The sequence below is a fragment of the Gymnogyps californianus genome, chromosome 29 (genome assembly GCF_018139145.2).
Source record: "Gymnogyps californianus isolate 813 chromosome 29, ASM1813914v2, whole genome shotgun sequence".
NCBI classification, from domain to species: domain Eukaryota; kingdom Metazoa; phylum Chordata; class Aves; order Accipitriformes; family Cathartidae; genus Gymnogyps; species Gymnogyps californianus.
The window spans coordinates 2,029,925-2,053,824 of record NC_059499.1 but is presented as its reverse complement, the minus strand read 5'-3'; the positions used below and the strand labels follow the sequence as shown (position 1 = coordinate 2,053,824).

General features: G+C 70.2%; 6 protein-coding genes across 6 annotated transcripts; 4 read left to right on the top strand and 2 right to left on the bottom strand.

Moving 5' to 3' along the window:
• The first annotated feature begins 179 nt into the window (after positions 1 to 179).
• On the top strand, positions 180 to 7,924 carry TARS2 (threonyl-tRNA synthetase 2, mitochondrial). The gene is made up of 18 exons (XM_050912221.1): positions 180 to 239; positions 429 to 637; positions 1,133 to 1,256; positions 1,367 to 1,488; positions 1,584 to 1,701; positions 1,985 to 2,049; positions 2,155 to 2,233; positions 2,310 to 2,456; positions 2,578 to 2,676; positions 3,747 to 3,913; positions 3,990 to 4,152; positions 4,259 to 4,396; positions 5,206 to 5,283; positions 5,371 to 5,471; positions 5,582 to 5,683; positions 5,855 to 5,927; positions 6,917 to 7,031; positions 7,713 to 7,924. The coding sequence occupies exons 1-18, from the start codon at positions 180 to 182 to the stop codon at positions 7,859 to 7,861; spliced, it is 2,109 nt and encodes a 702-aa protein (XP_050768178.1). The 3' UTR covers positions 7,862 to 7,924.
• Positions 7,925 to 8,966: 1,042 nt separating this feature from the next.
• Positions 8,967 to 12,925, top strand: ECM1 (extracellular matrix protein 1). The gene is made up of 7 exons (XM_050912351.1): positions 8,967 to 9,015; positions 9,780 to 9,851; positions 10,443 to 10,739; positions 10,841 to 11,200; positions 11,865 to 12,085; positions 12,532 to 12,619; positions 12,704 to 12,925. The coding sequence occupies exons 2-7, from the start codon at positions 9,804 to 9,806 to the stop codon at positions 12,875 to 12,877; spliced, it is 1,188 nt and encodes a 395-aa protein (XP_050768308.1). The 5' UTR covers positions 8,967 to 9,015; positions 9,780 to 9,803; the 3' UTR covers positions 12,878 to 12,925.
• A 2,403-nt stretch (positions 12,926 to 15,328) lies between these two features.
• Positions 15,329 to 16,483, bottom strand: RPS27 (ribosomal protein S27). The gene is made up of 4 exons (XM_050912321.1): positions 16,448 to 16,483; positions 16,090 to 16,198; positions 15,870 to 15,980; positions 15,329 to 15,556 (listed from the first exon to the last, which is right to left on the bottom strand). The coding sequence occupies exons 1-4, from the start codon at positions 16,451 to 16,453 to the stop codon at positions 15,528 to 15,530; spliced, it is 255 nt and encodes an 84-aa protein (XP_050768278.1). The 5' UTR covers positions 16,454 to 16,483; the 3' UTR covers positions 15,329 to 15,527.
• A 376-nt stretch (positions 16,484 to 16,859) lies between these two features.
• Positions 16,860 to 19,256, top strand: RAB13 (RAB13, member RAS oncogene family). The gene is made up of 8 exons (XM_050912272.1): positions 16,860 to 16,998; positions 18,092 to 18,152; positions 18,249 to 18,309; positions 18,471 to 18,548; positions 18,639 to 18,728; positions 18,817 to 18,882; positions 19,002 to 19,052; positions 19,138 to 19,256. Exons 1-8 carry the CDS (start codon positions 16,875 to 16,877, stop codon positions 19,210 to 19,212), a joined length of 606 nt encoding a protein of 201 aa, XP_050768229.1. The 5' UTR covers positions 16,860 to 16,874; the 3' UTR covers positions 19,213 to 19,256.
• A 487-nt stretch (positions 19,257 to 19,743) lies between these two features.
• Positions 19,744 to 20,963, top strand: JTB (jumping translocation breakpoint). Its single transcript, XM_050912376.1, has 5 exons — positions 19,744 to 19,870; positions 19,971 to 20,011; positions 20,125 to 20,210; positions 20,353 to 20,432; positions 20,563 to 20,963. The coding sequence occupies exons 1-5, from the start codon at positions 19,794 to 19,796 to the stop codon at positions 20,717 to 20,719; spliced, it is 441 nt and encodes a 146-aa protein (XP_050768333.1). The 5' UTR covers positions 19,744 to 19,793; the 3' UTR covers positions 20,720 to 20,963.
• Positions 20,964 to 21,256: 293 nt separating this feature from the next.
• Positions 21,257 to 23,259, bottom strand: CREB3L4 (cAMP responsive element binding protein 3 like 4). The gene is given in 10 exon segments (XM_050912220.1): positions 21,257 to 21,390; positions 21,393 to 21,512; positions 21,614 to 21,710; positions 21,798 to 21,873; positions 22,004 to 22,072; positions 22,174 to 22,280; positions 22,355 to 22,464; positions 22,523 to 22,674; positions 22,770 to 22,963; positions 23,113 to 23,259. Coding segments are annotated over 10 exon segments (1,206 nt in total).
• Positions 23,260 to 23,900: the final 641 nt, after the last annotated feature.

Genomic DNA, 23,900 nt, shown 5'->3' with positions numbered 1-23,900 from the left:
GCACTCACCGTTCCCGCCACACAGAGAGAGGGGTGGGACCCAGGCGTTCCGGCCCCGCCCCTAGGAGGGATCACCCGTGATTTGGCCCCGCCTCTGGGCGGGGGAATTCTGCGTCTGGCCCCGCCCCCGCAGGGGACGCCGGCGTCCGGCTGGCGGCGGAAGGGGCGGGGCCGCCCGCCATGCCGTCCGCGCGCGCCGCGGGGCGGCTGCTCTTCGCGGGAACTGCGCGCCGTCACCGGGTGCGCTCGGGCCCGCCCAACCCCTCCCCCCACCCCGGCACCCCGGCGTCCTGCCCCTCCCCCACCCCCTGACTCCCACCCTCCCCCCTGCCCGCCTCTACCCACCGGCACCCTCGCGCTCCCATGGCGACCCCGGCGTCCTGACCCCGCGTATGACCCCACGTTGACCCCTGACCCTTCCGTCCCCAGGTCTCCGGGCCGGACCCCCACCTCTCCGAGCGGCTCCGGCTCTTCCAGCAGCTGCGGGCGGCGCAGGAGCAGCGGGATGGGACCGGGGCCGGGGCCGGGGCCGGCCGCCCCCCCCCGGGGACCCCCATCCGCATCGCCCTGCCCGGGGGGGGCCGCCTGCCCGGCCGGGCCCTGCAGACCACCCCCTTCGAGGTGGCCACGCAGCTGGGGTACACGCAGGCCTCGTCCCTCCCCTCCCCAGCCGGGGACAGCGAGGGGCCCCACGGGGTCCCCACGGGGTCCCCAGGGTCCCCACTATGTCCCCACAGGGTCCACGGGGTCCCCAGGGTCCCCACGGTGCCTCCACGGGGCACCCAGGGTTGCCCACAGTGTCCCCACGTCCCCACTATGTCCCCACGGTGCCTCCATGGGGTCCCCACGGTGTCCCCAGCGTCCCCACTATCTCCCCACGGTGCCTCCACGGGGTCCCCACGGTGCTCGACGGGGTGCCCAGGGTTGCCCACAGTGTCTCCACGGGGTCCTCAGGGTCCCACAGTGTCCCCAGGGTTCCCAGAGTGTCTCCACAGTGTCCCCAGGGTCCCCACACGGGGTCCCACAGGGTCCCCACAGTGTCCCCAGGTTCCCCACAGGGTCCCCAGGGTCCCCACGGGGTTCCCCACAAGATCCCCAGTGTTCCCCACGGGGTCCCCACGGTGTCCCCGCAGGGGGGGCCTGGCGGAGGCGGCGCTGGTGGCCCGGGTGAACGGGACCCTCCAGGACCTCGACCGGCCCCTGGAGAGCGACGCCGACCTGGAGCTCCTCGACTTCTCAACGCCGGAGGGACGGGCGGTGAGTCCCGCGGGACACGGGGGCCGGACCCGCGCCCCGCTCCCCTCACAGCGTGTCCCCCCCGTGTGTCCCCTCCCGTGTGTCCCCCCCCGTGTGTCGTCCCCCCCCAGGCTTTCTGGCGGTCCGGCGCCTGCGTCCTGGGAGCGGTGGCGGAGCAGTTTTACGGGGCCACGTTCTGCAGCGCCCAGGCCACCGAGGACGGCTTCTTCTGCGACATCCACATGGGCGACAGGTAAACGGCGGGGGGGGGGAACGACGATGACGACGACACACGGGTGTCCCCCCCCCATGGGGCGCGGTGTCCCCAGCCCCTCCCCGCGCCCGCAGGACGGTGCAGCGCGGTGACCTGCCGGCGCTGGAAGACGCTTGCGCCGCTTTCGCCCGCGCCGGGCACCGCTTCGAGCGCCTCGAGGCCACCCGCCAGCAGCTGGCCGAGCTCTTCAAGGTGAGTCCCGCGGCGTGTCCCCCCCCCCCACCCTGGCGTGTCCCCTCCCCATCCCGGGATGGGGCAAGGGAGCTCAGCTTGGGGACATCAGGACCTCCTGGTTGGGGTTATGGAGCAGGGGGATGCTAACGGGGAGCAGTGTCACCCCTGCTCGGTGTCGCTCCCCTCGGTGTCACCCATGCCGCTGTCACCCGCCTCGGTCTTCCCCCCCTCCAGCACGGTGTCACCCCCCCCCTCGGTGTCACCCGTGCCGCTGTCACCCACCTCAATCCCCCCCACCCAGCACAACAGCTTCCAGCTGCAGCAGATCGAGGAGGAGGTGACGTCCCCTACGGCCACCGTCTATAGGTGAGCGCGGGGAGGGGCCCTGGGGTGGCGAGCGGGTGCATCTGAGCAGAGACGGCGCCCCGGGGTCCGCGCTCTGTCCCCACGTCCGTCTGTCTGTCCTTGCAGGTGCGGCCCCCTCCTCCAGCTCTACCGCGGCCCCCTCCTCCGGCACACGGGCTTGATCGCGACCCTCCGCATCCTGACGGTAAGCTTTAAATACGGGGAGGGGGAAAGAACCCGGGCATCCGAATCCCACTGAATTTCCGCCCGCCCCACGGCAGAGTTCGGCCGCCTTTTGGCGAGGAGCCGGTGACCGGCTGTCCTTGCAACGCCTCGCCGCCGTCGCTTTCCCCAGCGCCCGGGATTTAGCCGCCTGGCAGCAGGCGCAGGATGAAGCCGCTCTCCGGGATCACCGTCGCATCGGTCGGGTAAAGACCCTACGCGGGGTGGGGCGGGGGGGGGGGTGGGCGTTACTTGGGGGGTCGCCGGCTGGCCGGCGACCCCCCAAGTAACGCCCACCCCCCCCCCCGCCCCACCCCGCCACCGTAGGAGCAGGAGCTTTTCTTTTTCCACAAACTCAGCCCCGGCAGTTGCTTTTTCCTGCCCCGCGGCGCCCACGTCTACAACGCCCTCGTCGATTTTATCAGGGTACGGCCCCCACGGCTTCCCCCCTCCCCGTCCCCGGCGGCGGCGCCGTCACCTTCGCCGGGGGTGGGGGGAGAAATCGGGGTCTGCTTTTGCCCCCCCCTACCGCTGTGCACCCCGATCCTGCCCTGCCCCGTGGCCCCGCGTCCGTGCACCCCCGGGCCTTTGCGCTCCCACCCCGACCCCGTTGCGCACCCCGCTGCACCCAGACCCTCCTGCGCCTGCACCCCGGCCCCGTTCCATCTGCACCCCGTTCCCGGCTGCACCCAGACCTTGCCTGTGCACCCCACTGCACCCCAGCCCCATCGCACCCAGATGCTCTTGCACCCCGGCCCCCGCTGTGCACCCGCTCCTGCTGTGCACCCCACTGCACCCAGACCCTCTTGCACTGTGGCCCCATATGTGCACCCTGATGCACCCCAGCCCTGCTGTGCCGGCACCCAGACCCCGTTGCACCCCAGCCCTGCTGTGCTGGCACCCAGACCCCCTTGCACCCCACTGCACCCCATCCCCATTGCACCCAGACCCCGTTGCACCCCACTGCACCCCATCCCCATCACCCCCAGACCCTGTTGCACCCCACCGCACCCCATCCCCATTGCACCCAGGCCCCGTTGCACCCAGCCCTGCTGTGCTGGCACCCAGACCCCATTGCACCCCACTGCACCCCATCCCCATCGCACCCAGACCCCGTTGCACCCCACTGCACCCCATCCCCATTGCACCCAGACCCTGTTGCACCCCAGCCCTGCTGTGCTGGCACCCAGACCCCATTGCACCCCACTGCACCCCATCCCCATCACCCCCAGACCCTGTTGCACCTCAGCCCTGCTGTGCCGGCACCCAGACCCCGTTGCACCCCATCCCCATCGCACCCAGACCCATTGCACCCCACCGCACCCCATCCCCACCGCACCCAGACCCTCTTACACCCCAACTCCCCGCCGTGTCCCATCCCCGCAGCACCCGTGGCTGCAGCTCCCCGTCCCTCCCGCGCCCTGGAGCACCCGCAGCCCCCCCCCTCCCCCCGGGATGGGTGCCGTGGGGTTGGGCTGACGTCCCCGTCCCCGCAGAGCGAGTACCGGGCGAGGGGCTTCTGCGAGGTGGTGACCCCCAACGTGTTCAGCCCGCGGCTCTGGGAGCTCTCGGGGCACTGGCAGCACTACAGCACCCACATGTTCTCCTTCACCGCCGGCACCGAGACCCTCTCCCTCAAACCCATGAACTGCCCGGCCCACTGGTGAGTGTGGGGGGGGACACACACACGAGGGAGACGCTGCTGGGGGGGGGCTGACCGTCCGTCTGTCCGTCCGCAGCCTGATGTTCGCCCACCGGCCGCGGTCGTGGCGGGAGCTGCCGTTGCGCTTGGCCGATTTTGGGGTGCTGCATCGCAACGAGCCCCCCGGCACCTTGACGGGGCTGACCCGGGTGCGGCGTTTCCAGCAGGACGATGCTCACATCTTCTGCACGCTGGAGCAGGTCAGTGTCCCCGCCTGCGTGTGTCCCGTGTGTCCCCCCCCCCGTGTCCCCCCCCCCCCGCCGTGTGTGTCCCCCCGCCCCGGCCCCGCTGACCCCTCGTCCCCAGCTGGAGGGCGAGATCGACGCCTGCCTGGACTTCGTGCGGACGGTCTACGCCGTGCTGGGCTTCTCCTTCCGCCTGGCCCTGGCCACCCGCCCCCCCGGATTCCTGGGGGACCCCGAGACCTGGGACCGCGCCGAGCAGGTGGGACGGGGACGGGGACGAGGACGGAGCGTGGCCCTGTCCCCGCCAGCGCATCCCAGCTTTGCCTCCGTGTTCCCTGCGGCGTGCCCCACGCGTCACCTCCTGCCTTGCCAGCGTGTCCCCGCATCGTGTCCCATGCACCGTGTCCCAGCCTTGTCCCCGTGTCCCATGCACCGTGTCCCAGCCTTGTCCCCGTGTCCCACGCACCGTGTCCCAGTCTTGTCCCCGTGTCCCATGCACCGTGTCCCAGCCTTGTCCCTGTATCCCATGCACCGTGTCCCAGTCTTGTCCCCATATCCCATACGTCATGTCCCAGCCTTGTCCCTGTGTCCCATGCGCCGTGTCGCAGCCTTGTCCCGTATCCCATACGCCGTGTCCCAGCCTTGTCCCTGTGTCCCATACACCGTATCCCAGCTTTGTCCCTGTATCCCATGCATCGTGTCCCAGCTTTGTCCCCGTATCCCATACGCCGTGTCCCAGCCTTGTCCCTGTGTCCCAGCCTTGTCCCCGTGTCCCATACACCGTGTCCCAGCCTTGTCTCCATGTCCCATGCGCCGTGTCCCAGCCTTGTCCCTGTATCCCATGCGCCATATCCCAGCTTTGTCCCTGTATCCCATGCATCGTGTCCCAGCTTCTCCTCCATGTCCTGCGCGTCACCTCCCAGCTGTGCCCTTGCGTCCCATGCGACGCATCCCGTCCCCCCCCATGTCACCTCCCGGCTTTGCCGTCGTGTCCGCGTGCTGTATCCGCGTGCTGTATCCGTGCATCCCCGTGTCATCGCCCGCCCTCGCCTCCATCTGTCCCTGCAGCAGTTGGAGCGGAGCCTCCGCACCTTCGGGCAGCCCTGGGAGCTGAGTCCGGGCGACGGCGCCTTTTACGGCCCCAAGGTGAGAGATTTTGGGGATGGGATCCCTAAATCCCTTTGGGAATCACACCCCCCCCCACCCTTACCACCACCTCATTATTCCCGATAGATCGATATCCGGATCCGGGATGCGCTGGGACGGCAACATCAATGCGGTACCGTCCAACTGGATTTCCAAATGCCGGAGAGATTCGGGCTGGAGTATGCCAGGTATTTGGGGGGGGGGGGGGGGGATGGTTTTGGGGGGGAGGTGGGGGTCCCCCTGACCCCCCCATACCCTCTGACCCCTGGTGCCCCCCCTGCTCCCCCCCCCTTTTCAGTGCGACAGGGGGGGCGGCGCGGCCGGTGCTGATCCATCGGGCAGTGCTGGGCTCCGTCGAGCGCATGGTGGCCGTGCTGGCCGAGAGCTGCGGTGGCCGATGGTGAGTTGAGGGGGGGGGGACCCCCGAAGGGTCCCGGTTTGCCCCCAAAGGGGGCAAACCGGGACCCTTCGGGGATCCCCCCCCCCTTAAAAATCCCTCAATCCCTGGGACACCCCTGCTTTGACATCCCCCCCCCCCCTCTCCTCTTTTCCGATGTCATCCCCGCCGCAGGCCGCTCTGGCTGTCCCCGCTGCAGGCGATGGTCATCCCGCAGGCACCCGAAGTGGAGGACTACGCCCGGGAGGTGAGGGTGCCCCCCCAAATCCTCCTGTCCCCCCCCCCCCCAAATCCCTCCGTGTGTCCCCCCAATCCCTCTGTGGTCCCCCCATCCCTTCTTATCCATGTCCCCCCCCATCCTTCTATGTCCCCCACATCCCTCTGTGTCCCCCCATCCCTTCTTATCTGCGTCCCCCCCATCCCTCTGTGTCCCCCCCATCCCTCTGTGCCCCCCCATCCCTCCTTATCCCCGTGTCCCCCCCCATTCCCCGTGTCCCCCCACGTCCCTCCATGTGACCCCCATCCCTCCGTGCCCCCCATCCCTTCTTATCCTCCTGTGTCCCCCCACATCCCCCCGTGTCCCCACATCCCTATGTCCCCCCCATCCCTCCGTGCCCCCCTGTTCCTCTGTGCCCCCCCATCCCTCCTTATCCCTGTGTCCCCCCCGTTCTCCCGTGTCCCCCACATCCCTCTGTGCCCCCCATCCCTCTGTGCCCGCCATGCCCCCCCATTCCTCTGTGCCCCCCATCCCTTCTTATCCCTCCGTGTCCCCCCACATCCCTCCGTGTCCCCCATCCCTGTGTCCCCCCTATTCCTCTGTGTCCCCCCATCCCTTCTTATCCCTGTGTCCCCCCATCCCTCTGTGCCCCCCCATTTCTCTGTGCCCCCCATCCCTCCTTATGCCTCCGTGTCCCCCCACATCCCTCCATGTCCTCCATCCCTGTGCCCCCCCCATTTCTTTGTGCCCCCCATCCCTTCTTATCCCTCTGTGTCCCCCATCCCTCCATGTCCCCCATCCCTGTGTCCCCCCCATCCCTCTGTGCCCCCCATTTCTCTGTGCCCCCATCCCTTCTTATCCCTCTGTGTCCCCCCCCATCCCTCCATGTCCCCCCATCCCTGTGTCCCCCCCAACCCTCTGTGCCCTCCGTGTCCCCCCCACATCCCTCCATGTCCCCCATTCCCCGTGCCCCCCCATCCCTCCGTGCCCCCCCCGGCCCCACTGACGCCGTGGGGCAGGTGCAGGCTGTGCTGCGGGGGGGTGGCGTGGTGGCCGACCTGGACGGGGACGCGGGGGCCACCCTGGCCCGGAAGATCCGCCGGGCCCAGCTCGCCCACTACAACTTCCAGCTGGGTAAGGGGGATGGGGGGGGGACAGCGCAGCCCACAGACCCCCCCCAGGACCCCCCCCCACGCCCCCCACCCCAGGACCGGCTGCGCTGAGTCAGCAGCACCCGACCCCCCCGCACCGGGACCTGGGAGCTGCTGGGGGGAGCACTGGGACCCCCTGCCTTGGGAATCTTCTGGGACCCCCCCGACACCCCCCTGGGACCCTCCTGAGACCCCCCTGGGATCCCATGAGACCCCCCCACCTTGGGAATCCCCTGACACCCCTCCTGCCTTGGGACCCCCCCCTTGGAACCCCCCAGGAACTCCCCTTGAAGACACCCCCCCCCCCCCCCAAGACCCTCTTGGGACCCCCCCGGCATCCCCTTCGACACCCTGGGACTGTTCTGGGACCCCCCCAGGATCCCCCTGAGCCCCCTGCCTTGGGACCCCCCCTGGGACCCGCTGACCCCCCTGCCCCTGGGTGGTGGGTGCTGGTGACGGCTGCGGGGGGGGGGGCTGTGGGTGCCCACGTGGGAGCACATGTGAGTGTGGGTGCACCCGTGGGTGAGTGCACCCGTGGGTGGGCGTGCCCAGCACGGAGCAGGGGGGGTGCCTGGGGGGGGAGGCATGTGCAGGGTAGGGGTGACACGGGGCGGGGGGGGGGTACACGGGGCCCCCCCCACCCACCCACCCGGTGCCCCCGCAGTGGTGGGCCGGCGGGAGCGGGCACACGGCACGGTCAGCGTCCGCACGCGGGACAACCGGCAGCTGGGGGAGCACGACCTGCACCGGGTGCTGCAGCGGCTGCGGGAGCTGCGGGACGCCCGCGTCCCCGACGCCGAGGAGCGCTTCTGACCCCCCCCCACCCCTGTGTGTCCCCCCCCTTGCACCCCCTCCGACACCCATTAAAGTGCTGGGAAACAGTGCCGGGCTGTGGCACGAGCTGAGACCGGGGCAGCTCGGTGCATCTCCCCGACCCCTTGGTGCTGGCATCCTGGGCAGGGGGGGTGCAGGATGCCTGGGTGTCGTCCCCCCACCCACCCACTTGGGTCCCCCCCAGCCCGGACGCCTGGATCCTTCCTGCCGGGGATTTCCCCACCCGGACGCCTGGGTCCCCCCCTTCCCGGGGGGGGGGGGGATTGGGGGGGGGGGGAATTGCGCAAACTCGCGTCATGCTGCCGCAGGGTGTTGGGCAATCGGGGGGGGGGGGGGGGGCCAAGGGCTGTGTGTGTCCCCCCCTCCGCCCCGGCACCTGCCCAAAAGTATGGGCTCAGCCCCGGGCAGGATGCGGCTGCGCTTTTGGGGGACACACACGACCCCCCCAGGGACCCCCCTCCGCCACGTCCTGGGGTGAAGGGAGGTGACCGAGGCTGTGACACCCTCCTGCCACCGCTGCCCCACACAGGCGGGGTCCCCCAGTGGGGGGGATACGAGCTGAGCCCCCCCCCCCCTCACGCCGTGGGGGGGGGTTCCTCCATGGGTGGGCCCCCCCCCCGCGCCTTGTTCCCCCCTCTGGCCCTGCCAGTACCAGGGGTGACTCACCGGGCGGGGCAGGCCCCAAAACGGGGCGAAAACCACAAAAATCCGGCCGCTTCCCCCTGCCGTGACGCAGGGGTCCCCGGGGTGGGGGGACCAGGACCACCGCGGGGGGGGGGGGACAGGGCCACCAGGGTGGGGAACAGGACGGCCGCGGTGTCCCCGACACCCCACACCCCCCCTCCCCTCTCCCAGCCTGATCAGGGCGGTTGGGGTCAGGGTCGTGACCGTGGCCCTGTTTGGGGGTGCAGGATGCGGCCCAGCACCCGCAGCCCCCCGGGCCTGCCCCCCCCCCCCCCCAAGCCCCCCCCCCCAGGCCCTGCCGCGACGTCAGGCCGTGACTCAGCCCCGCAGGATACGGCCCCGCGCCCGCCCCGGCCCTTCATAAGGCGGCCGAGCCGGCGGTAGCCCCACAGCACCCGACGCCATGGCCGCCTTCGGCCTCCTCCTCCTCCTCCTCCTCGGTGCTGCCGGTGAGTCCCGTGGCCCCAACCGACGCCAGGGTCCCCCCCCCCCCCACCCCGCATGGCTGGGTTCCCCTCCCCGGACCCCTGGGTTCCCCCCCCCCCCCCCCCCCCCCCCCCCCCCCCCCCTCCGGCCACCCGAGTCCCCTTCCTCAACACCTGGGTCCCCACTCGGACACCTGGGTGCCCTGCCCGGACGCCTGGGTCCCCACCCGCACATCTGGGGCCTCTCCCAGACGCCTGGGTCCCCTTTCCCAAACACCTGGGTCCCAACTGGGACATCTGGGTCCCCTGCCCACGCATGAGGGTCCCCTCCCCGGACACCTGGGTCCCCACCCGCATGCTTGGGTTCCCCACCCCAGATGCCTGGGTCCCTGCCCACGCATTTGGGTCCTTTCCCTAGACACCTGGGTCCCCTTCCCGAACATCTGGGTCCCTTCCCAAATATCTGGGTCCCTTCCCGAACATCTGGGTCCCTTCCCGAATGCCTGGGTCCTCTTCCCGAACATCTGGGTCCCTTCCCGAATGCCTGGGTCCTCTTCCTGAACATCTGGGTCCCCTTCCCCAGACGCCTGGGTCCCCTTCCCCGAACACCTGGGTCCCCGTCCCCAGACATCTGGGTCCCCTACCCGAACATCTGGGTCCCCTCCCCGTTATGGGGCTCCCAACCCACAGGATCGGGGGGGGGGTCCCCACTTTCCCCCCCCCTCCCCGGGCAGGGGATGTGGGGGGGGTGTCCCCATTGACACCCCTGTGTCCCCCGCCGGTGACAGTGGTGGCTCCGGAGCGACCCCAGCATGTGGCACAGGAGAGCCTGGTCCTGCAGCACCCCCACATCGAGCAACGTGAGGGCAGGGGTGGGGGGACGGGGTGGGGGGACACCCCGGGATGGGGGGACATGGGGGGGACACGAGGGGGACACCCTGGGATGGGGGACATGGGGGGGACACAAGGGGGATACCCAGGGATGGGGGGACATGGGAACAGCCAGGGTTGGGGACAGGGGGACACCCAGGGGTGGGGGCATGGAAGGGGGGACAGGGGGTGTTGGGGATGGGGGGGGCATGGATGGGGGACACGGGGGGACATGCAGGGATGGGGACATGGATGGGGGGGCAAGGGGGGACATGGATGGGGAGACACTGGGGGGGACACCTTGGGATGGGGACATGGATGGGGGGGACATGGGGACAGCCAGGGTTGGGGACAGGGGGGCACGGGGACATGGATGGGGGGGACACAGGGTGGGGGTGACATGGGGGACATGGGGACAGTGAGGGTTGGGGACAGGGGGACACTGCGTTGGGGGGGGGACAGACACAGGGGCAAGGAACAAATGGGGATGGGGGGGCCATATAGGGACAAGTGTCACCTGGGGCCAGGGCGGTGGGGACACCCCCCGCCGCCTCCCCACACCCCCACACCCCCCCTTTCAGTGCTGCAGGAGGAGGTGGCCCCCCCGCTGCTCCCCGACATCCTGGCGGCGGGTGCCACGGCCCCCCGCGCCTCCCCCCCGCCTGGCCCAGCATCCTGGACGGTTTCCCCCCCGCCTGGCCCATGGCCCCCGCCGTCACCCGTCACTGCCGCCAGCCCCCCGGGCCCCCCCGACCCGCGCGCTGCCCCCCACCGCCTTCGCCCACCTGCGCCGGCAGGCAGCCGCGCTCGACGCCTTCCGTCCACGCCTCAACGCCTGCTGCCACCACGACACGCCGCTGCCCTGTGCCCGCCGCGCCGTGAGTCCCGGGGAAGGGGGGGACACAGTGACATGGGGACACCCTGGGGGCAGGGGGGGTGACACCCAGAGCGGGGGGGGTCTGACCCCGCTGTCCCACAGTGGATGGATGTGCTGGATGGATTCTGCACCGATGAATTCGGGGTGAAGACGCGGCAGTTCCACTGCTGCCGGCAGCATGGCGCGGCACGCCGCCGCTGCTTCGCCCAGGGCCCCGACGCCATCACCGAGGCCGCCGCCACCGCCGTCGTCGCCGTCTGGGACCCCGTCGCCGAGCCGCCCTTTCCCCCCGGCGAGCCCACCGCCGCCAACATGGGCAACATCTGCCAGTTGCGGGGGTTGCGCCCCGGCCCCCCCGGCCCCTCCGGCCGCTCCGGCCCTCGCGTCCGCCTGCGCCTGCGCCTGGAGCGTGACTACGGCCGCTGCTGCCGCAACGGGAGCCTCGCCTGCGCCCAGGACGCTGTGAGTGCCGAGGGGACATGGGGGGGGGGGGGCAAGGAGGGACCCCGGTGTCCGGGAGGGACCCAGGCATTCGGGAAGGGGACCCAGGTGTCTGGGGAGGGGACCCAGGTGTTTGGGAGGGACCCAGGCATCCGAGGATTGGGGGGGGACCCAGGTGGCAAGGAGGAACCCCGGCATCCGGGGAGGGGACCCAGGGATTCAGGAAGGGATCCAAGCATTTAGAAACAAGGGAGGGGACCCAGGCATCCGGGGAGGGGACCCAGGCACCTGGGGAGGGGACCCAGGTGTCTGGGAAGTCACCCAGGCACCCAGGGAGGGGACTCAGGCATCCAGGGAGGGGACCCAGGTGTCTGGGGAATCACCCAGGCACCCAGGGAGGGGACCCAGGCACCCAGGGAGGGGACTCAGGTGCCCGGGGAATCACCCAGGCACCCAGGGAGGGGACCCAGGCACCCAGGGAGGGGACCCAGGTGTCCGGGGAGGGATCCAGGCACCCAGGGAGGGGACCCAGGTGTCCGGGGAGTCACCCAGGCACCCAGGGACGGGACCCAGGCACCCGGGGAGGGGACCCAGGCACCCAGAGAGGGGACCCAGGCACCCAGGGAGGGGACCCAGGTGTCCGGGGAGGGCACCCGGGTGCCCCCACTGATGGCACCCCCGGCAGTGGCGGAAGGGGCTGGAGCGGTTCTGCCGGGAGGAGGCGGCGGTGAAGACGGGGCAGCACCGGTGCTGCCAGCGCGGGGGGGGCCGTGCCCGGGGCCGCTGCTTCGCCGCCGCCGCCCCCCACCCTGCCTACGACCGGGAGCTGCACAACGTCAGCCTGGCCCGGCCCGGCCCCGCGCTGCTCCGCTCCCTCTGCGGGCCCACCCGCCTGCTCACCAAGAGGTGGGTGCCCCCCACCCAACAACCGCCCCCCCCACCTCCCCTCCTCCCCCCCCGGAGGGACCCCAGCGCCCGGGCACCCCCCAACTCCTGGGGAGGGATCTGCGGGGTGGGGGCACCGAGCAGCATGACCCCCCCCCATCTCAGAGGGGACCCAGGTATCCGGGGGGACCCTTCCCCAGGACCCCCTCATCAAGGAGGGGCCCCAAGTATCAGGGACCCCCCATCAGAGAGGGTCCCTGGCATCCTGCCCCCCCTCACCCCTGTGACCCCCCCCCCATCTCAGAGGGGACCCAGGCACCCAGGACCCACCCTCACCCACGACCCCCCCCCCATCAGGGAGGGGACCCGGGCATCTGGGACCTCCCCCCCCCCATCTCAGAGGGGACCCAGGCATCCGGGCCCCCCCCCCACCCAAGAGGTGACCCCCCCATGTCCGTGTCCCGCAGGCGGCCGGTGCCGGAGCTGCTGGGTGCCATGACGGCCGCGTGCTGCCCGCTGCCCCCCGAGGAGCAAAGTGCCTGCGCCCAGGAACAGGTGAGTGCTGGGGTGGGGTGGGGGGTGTCCAGGGGCTCTGGGGGACCCCCACAGCCACCCTGACCCCCCCCGCATTGTCCACAGCTGTCCCAGGGCATCGCCACCCTCTGCGCCACCCCCCGGGACGCCTGGCGCGACCCCCAGGGCTGCTGCTCGCGGGGGGACCCCGAGCGGCGTCACTGCTTCGACACCACGTACCTGGCCCAGGTGACCCTGGGGGCCGCCGTGGCCCCCCCGCCCCCCGGCTACAAGGAGTAACCCCCCCGGGGGCAAGGGGGGGCAATAAAAGCGCTGTGGTGTCACCTCCGAGTGCCTCAGTGTCCTCAGTGTGTGTGTGGGGGGGTGTCTCCTGTGCCTCAGTTTCCCCATAGTCTCTGGGTTCCTACGTGCCTCAGTTTCCCCACTGTGTGGGAGTCCCCCTCCCGTGCCTCAGTGTCCCCACAGTGTGTGGGGTCCCCACAGGCCCCAGGGTGTGTCGGGGTGTGGGGCCGGGTGTTGGGGTGTTTGTGGTGTTGGGGTGTGTCAGGGCCTGGGTGTGACACGGTGTGTTTGTGTATTGGGGTGCACCCCGGTCACCGCAGGCACCCAGGTGTCTGGGGCCCCATGCCCCCCCCAGGGTGTCCCCATGTCCCCCCATGTCCCCGGAATCCCCTGAAATCCTGAGTGGGGAAACTGAGGCAGGGGGGGCTGCCCTGGTCTCATGACTGCACCCCTCTTTTTGCACCTCTGGTTTTACCTCCCCCCCTTTTGCACCCCCTCTTTCTACCCCCCATTTTTGCAGCCTCCTCTCTCCTTGCCCCTCCGTTTGCATCCCTATTTTTTACACCCCCTCCTTGCATTCCCCTTCTGCACCCCCATTTTTTTAACCCCTATTTTGCACACACCCCCTTTTGCACTCTTCCTGCCCCCCCCTCCCCTTGAGCCCCCCCCCCACGGGCAGCAGCTGGATGCAGGGTGACCCCATTCCCCCCCGCCGCCTCAGTTTCCCCTCCAGCAGCTCAGGCTCCCTGAGGGATCCCGGGGAGGGGGTTGGGAGTCCCTGGCAAAGGATGCTGGGCCCTGGGGGGCTGTTGGGGGGCCCTGGGGGGGGTGTTGGGGGGCCGAGTCCTGGCAGACCACCCACCCAGCCCTCCTCCTCCACACCATCCATCTGCCCCCAGATGCTCCAGCCATCTCCTGCCAGCCATCTGCCTGTCCATCTTCCATCCCTTCCCATAGCAGGTGTCCGTCTGTCCATCCATCCACCCATCCATCTGTCCTTCCCTAGAGCCACGCAGCCCCAGACACTGTCCAGCCAGCCATCCGTCCGTCCGTCCATAGCATCACAGGGTGGTTTGGGTCGGAAGGGACCTTCGAAGGCCATCCAGTCCCAGCCCCTGCCACGAGCAGGGACGTCTGCCACTAGATCAGGTTGCTCAGAGCCCCCTCCAACCTGGCCTGGAACGTCTCCAGGGACGGGGCATCTCCCACCTCGCTGGGCAACCCGTGCCGGTGCCTCAGCACCCTCAGCCTCAAACATTTCTGCCTTATATCCAGTCTGAATCTCCCCTCCTTTAGTTTAAAACCATTCCCCCTTGTCCTATCGCTCCAGGCCCTACTAAAAGTCTGTCCCCGCAGCAAGGTCTCCCCGGAGCCTTCTCGTCTCCCGACACCCCCAGCTCTCTCAGCCTCTCTCCGTAGCAGAAGCCTCCCAACTCTCGGATCGTGTTCCTGGCCCCGCTCCAACAGCTCCGTGCCTCTCCTGTCCCGAGGACCCCCGAGCCGGACGCAGTGCTCCAGGGGGGTCTCACCGGAGCGGAGCAGAGGGGCAGAATCCCCTCCCTTGACCTGCTGGCCCCGCTGCTGCTGAGGCAGCCCAGGAGACGGTTGGCTTTCTGGGCTGCCAGCGCACCGTGCCGGCTCACGTCCGGCTTTCCCCCCCCCCCCAGTACCCCCGAGTCCTTCTCCGCAGGGCTGCTCCCAACCCATCCATCCCCCCGGCTGTGCCGGTGCTGGGAATTGCCCCCACCGGGGTGCAGGACCTTGCGCTTGGCCTAGTTGAACCCCATCAGGTTCACGTGGCCCCGCTTCTCCAGCGTGTCCGGGTCCCTCTGGGTGCCGTCCCGTCCCTCGGGCACGTCAACCAAAATATCAGTGTATATACAGCAGGACAGAATTAGAGGCATTCCTGTTTTTTCACGTTAAACCCCTGGGGTTTTTGTTTCATCAACATTTCCTGCGCTCTCGTGGGCCAAAGAGCAGCGAGAACTCTCGTAAGCGTAAGAGGCTTCCTCATGGAACACCTCCACGAGGAAACGAAACCTTCCACTTGTGACTCTAGTATTACTAGTTGAAGGTAGCTATCCGGGAATACTCGGATATTCAGAGCAGCCTCCCTGTATTTCCCGCCTTGCAGGATATTCCTATCCTCCTGCAGGTTCCCAGCGTGAAACCACACTCAGCCGGGGCTCTGGAGCGTAGGGAAGTAAATCCCTACACGCAGGGAACACGACGTTACAGCGGCGAGAGATCCTACACCGCACGTGGGGGTGGTTTTGTTTCTGGCCTGAATAAAAGGAAGCATTCAGTTTGTCTCAAAGGTTAATAGCCGTCGCTTTCCATCGCTTAACTACCCGGGGCAGACAAAAAAAAAAACGACTTCGGAACCGCTGCCAAGCCACCCTTCTCTCACAGCGAAGAACCAGAGCATGAAAAGCAAACTAATTCGTATGTATTTTATCCAAAATTTATTGACAGCAGGATGGGTGGGGCTACAGGGACAGTACGAAAGTCGCATTTGCGGCGGGCCTTCCGCGGGCACCGGCTCACGCGCCGGGGATCAGGCCTGGGCGCGCGGCCGCAGCCCCTGCCCTCGCGCCCTGCGCGGCCGTCTGTGCGAGTAGTCACATCCATCCCCCGCTCCCTTCGCCTAATGCTGCTTTCGCCTGAAAGAGCAGCCTAAGGGGGAAAAAAAAAACACAACACAAAACCAGACACGCAGTCAGAAACACTGCAGCCTCTTTCGATCCCCTCTGCGCCGGGTTTTCCTCGTCTCACCAGCCCAAATTCCGCAGGTTTTTTGCCTTAAGAGGAAAGCACCACCCCAGTTCTGAAAGCGCCCGTAACCCAGCAGCTTTTATCATCATCCAGACCAGAAAATGCACTTCTCCACAAGCCACCTCTTGGGTTCAAAGACCGCTCCGGGAGCTCCCCGAGGAGGGAGGGGACCCCCCTAAACCGCCCCCCCCCCCCCCCCGAGCCTGCTACCCACCTTCTGTCAGCCTCGCCTTGCCCCCCGTGGGCTGGCACAGCACGGTCGAGCAGCCCACGCACAAAACGACGGTCTGAGCGTGGCTAAACACCGTAGTGATCTTGTAGCAACCTGCCGGGAAAGGGAAAGCTCTGAGGGAGGCGGGAAGGACACCGGGACCGGCTTCCCGCCCCACCGGGGTCCACCCGCCTCCCCCCCCCAGCCCGGCCCGCCGCCCTACCCGGGCACTTGACGTCCATGAAGTAGGAGTTGGGGCTCTGCACCAGCCGCTTCTTCTTGTGCTTCCTCTTCTCCTCCTCAGGGGAAGGATGCAGCAAGTCCTTCGCCAGCTGCGGGGACAATCCCGGTTAGCGCCCGGCCCCCGCCCGCCGCCATCTTGGGGGCCCCCGCCGTGGAGATGGCGGCGGTCACGGCCCACCCCGCGGCCCCGCCGGCTCGACAACCGGGCCCGCCCGCGCCCGCCTCCTTTCCCCCACACCCCCCCCCCCATCTCCTCCCTCCCGTGCCGCGGCGCTGGGCCCCGCCCGGGTCTGGGAGCGGCGGGGCGGGCCGGGGCCCGGGCCCGGGGCCGCACTCACAGGCATGGTGGCGTGGAGGCAGCCGCGACCGAAAAGGGGCCAGACCGGAAGCGGGAGCCGCTATATCCGCTGCGGGGTTCCCCGCAAGGGCGGAAGTGAGGCGCGGCCGCGGGGCGGCGCCATGTTGAGAAGGGCGCTGCGAGCGGCCATGTTGGGAAGGTCGCTTCTGTTGCCGCCATCTTGGGAGGGCGCCCATGGAGGAGTGGGGGCGGGGAGGGGAGGGGGGGGGCCCGCACGGGAGTCGTGACGTCGGCTGATCTCCTTGCGGTGACGTCACGGGGCATGGTGACATCATGGCGGCGGGGCCGGGCTCGGGATGAGTCCCCGCCCGGGGGGGGGCGGTCCGGGGCCGTGGCCGGGGCCGGGCCGGGCCGGGTCCCGGTGGCGGCGGCGGCGGGGGAGAGCGGCCCGGCGGCGGGCGGGGGCCATGGCCAAGGCCTACGACCACCTCTTCAAGCTGCTGCTGATCGGGGACAGCGGCGTGGGCAAGACCTGCCTCATCATCCGCTTCGCCGAGGACAACTTCACCAGCACCTATATCTCCACCATCGGTGCGTGAGCGGCACCCCCGGGACCCCCCCCCCCACCCCCAGGGACCCCCCTCCCGGGACTCACCGGGACCCCCGGCCCCGGGAGCGGTGCCTCCTCTCCCCTCTCCTCCTCCCGGGTCCCCACCACTCACCCCAGGGTGGCCGGACGAGGGCCGGGGCGGCTGGGTCCGCTCTCATCGCTCGCCGCCCTTCTCCTTCCCCTGCCTGCCTCCTGCCTGCACCCCGGCACCGGCAGGATGGTGGGAGGACGGGGACGACACCGGGGACGCGGCTCTGTGCCTCATCCCGGCCAGTGAACGGGGGGTCTGAGCCATTTCCAGGGGCTGCATCACGAAGGAAGCCGGCGTGGCACGGTGGCGCCGGCCACGGCTCGATACTGGTCCTGCCCCGCAGCCGCCACCGAGCCGGGACCCTGGTGTCCGCCGCCCCGTCCTCCTCCTCCTCCTCCTCCTCCTCCTCCTCCTCCTCCTCCTCCAAGTTTCCACCATGCTGGTAAAGCCATTTCCTGAGCCTGGAGCAGCCGCCCCGGCACGGCCCGTGCCATAAACTCCGTCGCGGACACGCCGGCTGCCAGCTGCCGGCTGGTCCGGGGTCCAGGCTGTGCCCCACCATCATCCTTCTGGCCTGGGGGCTGCCCCCCAGCTGCTCCAGCCCTTCCTCCTCCTCCTCCTCTTCAGCCCCTGAAACGGGGTGTCCTGAAACAGGGCCGAGTGGCGGGGGGAGCTGCAGGGACATGGGAGTTTTGGGGGGTGGGGGCTGGTTGACCTGATTTGGGGGTCTGGCAGCTCCGTCCGTCTCTTGTGTCCCCCCCCCCCAGCCCCAGCACGGGCAGCACCGCAGGCAGCCATGCGGGGTGATGCCATCCCGCAGGAATGCCGCGTCCGGCAAGCTCGGGGACGCCGATGATCTGCTCCCACCCGCCGCAGCCGGTGCCAGGCCTGGACTTTGCCCCCCCCCCTCCCTTTCCCAGGATGCCAGATGGTTACTGGGAAACTGGAGACTGGGACTGGGAGCGGAGCTGTTTACGGCATCCCCTCCCAGTGCCGGTGCAGCACCGGCATCACCGTCCCCTGTCTCTCTCCTCCCATCCCAGGAATCGACTTCAAAATCCGGACGGTGGATATCGATGGGAAGAAGATCAAGCTGCAGGTCTGGTAAGTGGGGAGGGGGGGTGTGTGTGTGTGGTGGAATCGGGGACCCCCCATTTCCCGCCGAGCCGCCCTCACCCCCCTCCTCTGCCTCTCCCCCAGGGACACGGCGGGACAAGAGCGCTTCAAAACCATCACAACGGCATATTACCGCGGAGCCGTGGTATGGCGGGGGGGTGCTGGCACCCCCCAGAAGGGCTGGGGCAGCTTGGGGGGGCAAGGGGGGGGGGGATCGTGGCTGCCTGGGGGTGAGGAACCCCCCCACCCCACCCTGCCAAGGCCGGGCAGAGGGTCCCTGCCCCACTGACTGCACCGTCCTGGCAGGGCATCATCCTGGTGTACGACATCACCGATGAGAAATCTTTTGAGAATATTCAAAACTGGATGAAAAGCATCAAGGAGGTGGGTGTGCGCCGGGGGGGACACACACACACACATGGGGGCCGGGGGGGGGACCGGGGGGGGGTCCTGCCCGTCCTCTCCTGCCTGCAGAACGCCTCTGCCGGGGTCGAGCGTCTCCTCATCGGCAACAAGTGCGACATGGAGGGCAAGCGCAAAGTGCAGCGGGACGAGGCTGAGAAGGTAGGGGGGGGCACTGTGGGGCTGGGGTCCCCCCCCACCTCCCGGCACCCGGGTCAAAGAGGGGGTCGGGGGTCCCCTTGTCCCGCAGCTGGCGAAGGAGCACGGGATCCGTTTCTTCGAGACCAGCGCCAAGTCCAGTGTGAACGTGGAGGAGGTGAGAGGGGGCCCCACATGGCGGGGGGGGAACCCCGCAACGGGAGCAGCACGGGGGGGTCCCCATCCCCAGGGGGGGGTTCCTGGGTGCTGCCCCTGCTGACCGTGCCCTCTCCCCAGGCCTTCAGCACGCTGGCGCGGGACATCCTGCAGAAATCCTCCCGGAAAGCGGTGAGTGGGGCCGGCGGGGGGGGCCAGGGCAAGGGTCCCCCCCCCTGCTCCGGCCCCCCCTGACCCCCTCCCCTCCCTCTTCCAGGCCCCCAGCAGCAGCAGGCCGCTGCTCGAGCCCGGCCCCCCAAGGAAGGCTGGGGGTAAATGCTCCCTGGCGTAGGGCCGCCGGTCCCCCCCCCCCCGCCGCCGCCGGTCCTCCGCCTGCCCCGGGGCAGCGCGGGCGCCTCTCCGGGGGGGGGGGGGGGGGGGGGGCGGGCCGGGGCGCTCCGGCCGGAGCGAGGCGGGAGGGGGGGGGGAGGGCTGACCCCCCCCGGTCCGCACTTTGTGCCATAAAGCCCAGCTTGTGCCTTGCCCCGTCTCCGGTGTCTCTGTTGGGGATGCGGGGGGGGGTGAACGGGCCCGGCGGGGGGAACGGGGACGGCGGGGAGGGGGGGCGAGCACCCGGGGCGCCGCCGCGCCGGGGCCGTGCGAGGCCACGCCCCTTCGCTCAAAACCACACCCCTTCGCTCTACCCACGCCCCTTCGCTCAACGTCCGGTCACTCAAGTCACGCCCCCTCCCTCAAACCCCGCCCCCCGCATGAAACTCCTCCCCGCCACAGCCCCGCCTCCCGCTCAGGCACCGCCCCTCTCTGTCCTCCCCGCTTTTCCCGTCGTCCCCCATTTCTCCCAGCGGCCCCCGCGGCTCAAGATGGCGGCGCTGCCAGAGACGCAAGGCCCGGCCCGGTAGTTCCGCCGCGCCCATGGGGCCCCGTGGCCCCGCCGGGCCGCGCTGCTGCGTCGTCTACGCCGTCCTGGGTGCCCTGGTCTGCGGCCTGCGGTGAGCGGGCGGCTGGGGGCGAAAGCGCGGCCCGGGGGCGAAGCGCGGCCCGGCCAGGCCCGGAGCGCAGCCCTCACGGCGTCTCTGCTGTCTCCCACAGGCCGGCGGCGGCGATGGCGGCGAGCGACGAGAGGCGCTCGAGTGAGTGCGGCGCCGGGCCCGGCGGGACGCGGGCAGTGGGGGGCCGGGGGCTCGGGCCGGGCCCGGTGGGTTGCCGGCTGGGCCCGCACTCAGCGACCACGCTCTCTCCGCAGCGAGCCCGGTGGTGGCCACGCCGTGTTGGCGGGTGGAGGACTTCGTGGTGGCACAGGAGTGTACCCGCTGCTCTAGCTTCGAGGCGGTGAGTACGGGCAGTGGCGGGGCTGCGCTCACCCCCTCATTTGGCGGGCCAGGCCGTGCTGTGCCCTGCCCGGGGCTGGCGGGGTCGGGGTCGGGGGGGTCCTGCCCCGGCACGGCCTCTGACGGGCCCCTCTTCATCACAGAAGACGATAATGGAATGTCACCCCACGGGCTTCATTGAGAAGATCAGCTGTGCCACCTCCAAGAGGGACGAGTTCAAGAGGTGGGTGCTGGCCCTGGGGGTGGGGGACGGGGCAGCCGTGAGCCCCGGCGGGGTGGCAGGGGGGAGTCGGGGTGGGACGTGGGGCTGAGGTTGTTTGCTCTGGGGTTCCTCACTCTCCCTGTGGGCGCAGCTGTCGTTCCGCGGTGATGGAGGCGCACGTTTTCTGGAGGTTCGTCGGCACCATGATGTGCGTTGCCGCCATCTTCGCGGTGCTGGTGGTGTGTCGCCAGCGCGTGCTGGACAGGAAGGCCCTGGAGAAGGTCCGCAAACAGATCGAGTCTATTTAGCAGAGCACGGCCGCCCTGGAGCGGAGGACTCTGCTCGCCCGCTGCTCCCAACCGGGTGGGAGGGAGGAGGAACGGGTGCCTGCGGCAGGCTCTGCCCTGCTCCATGAACACGGAATCCTGCTGGGAGCTGCCTCGGATGCCACCGGGGCGTCCCGTGGGACCGGCTGAGGGGTGCTCTGCCCGTGTGGGGGGGGGGGCCCCCGAGGAGCGCGGTGTGTAATAAATCCTGATCGTTGTCACCGGAGCAATGCTGCCATTTGTCCCCAGGAGGACGGGAGCGAGGCAGGGTTGTGCCACCGGCTTCACTCCCCTGTTGGAGCCCTGGTGGGGGGTCCCTGTCCCCGATGGCCCCACCCAGGCAGCACCGACCCCCCCCCCCCAACACACACACACATTGGGGTGCAAACGAGGCGCGGGTTTATTCACCGTTGCACAGAGCTGCTGGGGGGGGGGGGGGCACACCCAGCACCCCCTGTCCGGGCTGGGTGCCCCCCCCCCCACTGCTGCCCCCACCCCAGGGCTGCTCTCTGCTGCCTGTCACATCTCGTCCCCGTGTCCCCGTTTCGCTGCCCCCACCGGAGTCCCCGCATCCCCTGGCAGGGCCTGGCTGGAGGAGTTGGTGCCCGGCTCCCTGCCGGGGGGGGGCCTCCCATCCCCAGGCCCCCCTCGCCTCCATCTTCCGCAGCAGCCGCAGGTCCCGGCTCTTCCACCCATAGCCACCCCGGCACAGGGAATGGGGCTTCTCCGGCTGGTCCCAGCAGCTCCCCCCGGGTCAGGATGTTCCTGGAAATCACTGTGGGAACAGGGAACACCGGGGTGGGCAGCACTGGGCAGGGGGGAGCTGCAGCCAGCCCCCTCACCACCACCCCGGTGCTCCCGCAGCCTCCCGGTTACCTCCGGTGGGCCTGTCACCGTCCCGGCTGCCACCCGGGCCCCGGCGGAAGGGGCTGTAGCTGGGGAAGAGGATGAGTCCCAGGGAGAGGAGCAGGATCTGCCGGGAAGGGACAGGAACTGTGTGCCCCCGAGCGGTGCCGGGGGACGCCGGCGTGCGCGGTGCGCCGCGGTGCGCCTGCCGTACCAATACGCAGGTGCTGGTCTGGGCGGCCTTGTTGGACGTCGGCTTGATCAGTGCCTGTAGCTGCCGCAGCAGGGACCTGCGGGACGAGGGGTCGGCGGGCGCCTGTCCTGGTGTCCCCCTCCCTCGCTCATCCTGGCACCGTGCCTATCCCGGCACCCTGTGCACCCCGGTACCGTGCCCGCCGCGGCGCCCCGTGCCGCGCTCACCCGTTGCGCTTCTCCAGCTCCTGGACTTTCTTCCGCAGCTCCTGGTTCTGGGCTGAGCATGCGGCCGCCCTGCCCGGGCAGGGATGGGGACGGGTGAGGGGACGTGCCGGACACCGGGGACGTGCCGGGACACCGGGGACGTGCTGGCTCGTGGTGCCGCCGGCGCCCACCTGCTTTCTAGCCCGTCCAGGTATTCCTTCTTCCTCCGCCGGCTGTCCTGGGCTGACTGCTTGTTCCGGATCTTTCTCCTCACCTTCTTAAGGATCCGTTCCTCAGCCTGGGGGGGGCAGAGGGGTGAGCCCTGCCCCCAAGCCCCCACTGCCCCCAAGCCCCCACTGCCCCCCCACGCACCTGGGTGAGGGGCAGGGTGCCGGGCAGCGTCACCCCCTCCTGCGCCAGCAGCCTCTTCTCCTCCTCCGTCAGGCGCAACTGCCGAGAGACGGGACACGTGTGGGGACGGGCTGGGGGTGCCTGGCAGCGGGGGGACGCACGGTGGGGCCGGGGGGGGGCTGCCGGGACTCACCGCGGGGCTGGGCGCAGGCAGCGGAGCAGGCAGGGGCACGGCAGGCAGCTCGTTGATGATGCAGGAGCCGGGGAGCAGTGCGGGACACAGCCAGTCGTCTGCAAGGGGGAGAGGCAGCCATGCCCTGCCTGCTCCTGCCTGCTCCTGCCTGCCCTAACCCGGGGAGCCGCTCTACTCCCTGCCCTGCGCCGCGCTGGCAGGATGCGGCCCCCGGGCTGAGCCTTGCCGGGGGTCGAAGCCCACTGACCCAGCCGGACGGAGACGACGCTGCCGTGCAGGGGGGTGCTGAGGTCGCAGACCACCTCGTAGAGGGTGGTGGGGGGGGGCTCGTCGGGCCGGGGGGGCTCCGGGCTGGCGGCCTGGGAGCTGCGGCCGCCCAGGCCGCAGACGACGTCGGGGTTCACCGTCAGCCGCAGCAGCTCCTCGGCTTTGCTCCCCTGCGGCCGCAGAGACGCTGGCAGGGGACGCGCTGAGGGGAGACGGGGGGGACCCCAAGGGCTCCCGTGGCAGCCCCCAGGCCCCGGCGTCCCTCGGGGAGGGAGGGGGGGGTCCTCCCTGCCCCGCTCCCCCTTCCACACCGACTCACGCCATCCTCGGAGAGCGTCCAGCCCTCGAAGGCCGGCTCCGAGCTGCCGGGAGATGGGACCGAGCCGGAGAAGCGGGGATCGGGGAAGACGCTGCCCGGGAAGAGCCCGTCCTGTGGCTCCAGGAGCTCCGGCACCTCCGGCTCCATCACCTGGGCTGAAGGGTGAGCGGGGACCACCGGCCACCCCACCGGGGTGCCTGGGGACCCTCTCGGGCCGCGTGTCGTGGGTGCTGCTCCCGTCAGATCCCGGTGAGGGGCGGTGGGACCCTCTGCCGACTCCGTGCCCCGACGCAGCGGGGATGGACACCCCCCCCCCACCCCAATTCCCCCGGGCCTCTCGCACTCCTCGGGGTGCTCCGGCTCCCACCTTGGTCTCCGGTTACGCAGCCGCCTCCACCCGGTCCCGGGGCTGTGCACCAGGATCTCCGGTATCCTGGGCAAACCCAGCCAAGTCCCACCCCCGGAGCCTTACACCGGGAGAAGGGCCGGGCTCCCCGCCCCCGGCGTGGCCCAGGGGCCTCCCCCCTCTCCCCGCTCCGCTTTTACCGGGGGGGGGGACGACGACACACCGGGCTGTGGGTGCCCCGGTACCGCGTCCCGGAGGCACCGGGGAGTAGCAGAGAGGGGGCTCCGCGGGGAAACCGGGACCCCCACGACCCGGGATGGGTTCGCTGTAGCCGATGGTGGCTCCAGACCCGAGCCGGTGCCCTCCCGGTACCGGGGGGGTTCTTTTGGGGGGGGGGGGGGGGGGGGGGGGGGGTGTTAAAGCCGGGGGAACCCCCAAGAAC

Excerpts from the sequence above, each read along its gene's own strand:
- TARS2 (XM_050912221.1), top strand. The coding sequence starts at position 180 with ATGCCGTCCGCGCGCGCCGCGGGGCGGCTGCTCTTCGCGGGAACTGCG. Across the intron at positions 1,702-1,984 it reads AGCTGGCCGAGCTCTTCAAG|CACAACAGCTTCCAGCTGCA; the intron begins GTGAGTCCCGCG and ends CCCCCCACCCAG. Across the intron at positions 2,234-2,309 it reads CGACCCTCCGCATCCTGACG|AGTTCGGCCGCCTTTTGGCG; the intron begins GTAAGCTTTAAA and ends GCCCCACGGCAG.
- JTB (XM_050912376.1), top strand. The coding sequence starts at position 19,794 with ATGGGGCCCCGTGGCCCCGCCGGGCCGCGCTGCTGCGTCGTCTACGCC. Across the intron at positions 20,012-20,124 it reads GAGCGACGAGAGGCGCTCGA|CGAGCCCGGTGGTGGCCACG; the intron begins GTGAGTGCGGCG and ends CTCTCTCCGCAG. Across the intron at positions 20,433-20,562 it reads AAGAGGGACGAGTTCAAGAG|CTGTCGTTCCGCGGTGATGG; the intron begins GTGGGTGCTGGC and ends CTGTGGGCGCAG.
- RAB13 (XM_050912272.1), top strand. The coding sequence starts at position 16,875 with ATGGCCAAGGCCTACGACCACCTCTTCAAGCTGCTGCTGATCGGGGAC. Across the intron at positions 18,310-18,470 it reads CATATTACCGCGGAGCCGTG|GGCATCATCCTGGTGTACGA; the intron begins GTATGGCGGGGG and ends CCGTCCTGGCAG. Across the intron at positions 19,053-19,137 it reads AGAAATCCTCCCGGAAAGCG|GCCCCCAGCAGCAGCAGGCC; the intron begins GTGAGTGGGGCC and ends TCCCTCTTCCAG.
- ECM1 (XM_050912351.1), top strand. The coding sequence starts at position 9,804 with ATGTGGCACAGGAGAGCCTGGTCCTGCAGCACCCCCACATCGAGCAAC. Across the intron at positions 9,852-10,442 it reads GCACCCCCACATCGAGCAAC|TGCTGCAGGAGGAGGTGGCC; the intron begins GTGAGGGCAGGG and ends CCCCCCTTTCAG. Across the intron at positions 10,740-10,840 it reads TGCCCTGTGCCCGCCGCGCC|TGGATGGATGTGCTGGATGG; the intron begins GTGAGTCCCGGG and ends GCTGTCCCACAG.
- RPS27 (XM_050912321.1), bottom strand. Across the intron at positions 15,981-16,089 it reads CATGGACGTCAAGTGCCCGG|GTTGCTACAAGATCACTACG; the intron begins GTAGGGCGGCGG and ends CTTTCCCGGCAG. Across the intron at positions 15,557-15,869 it reads CAAGGCGAGGCTGACAGAAG|GCTGCTCTTTCAGGCGAAAG; the intron begins GTGGGTAGCAGG and ends TTTCCCCCTTAG.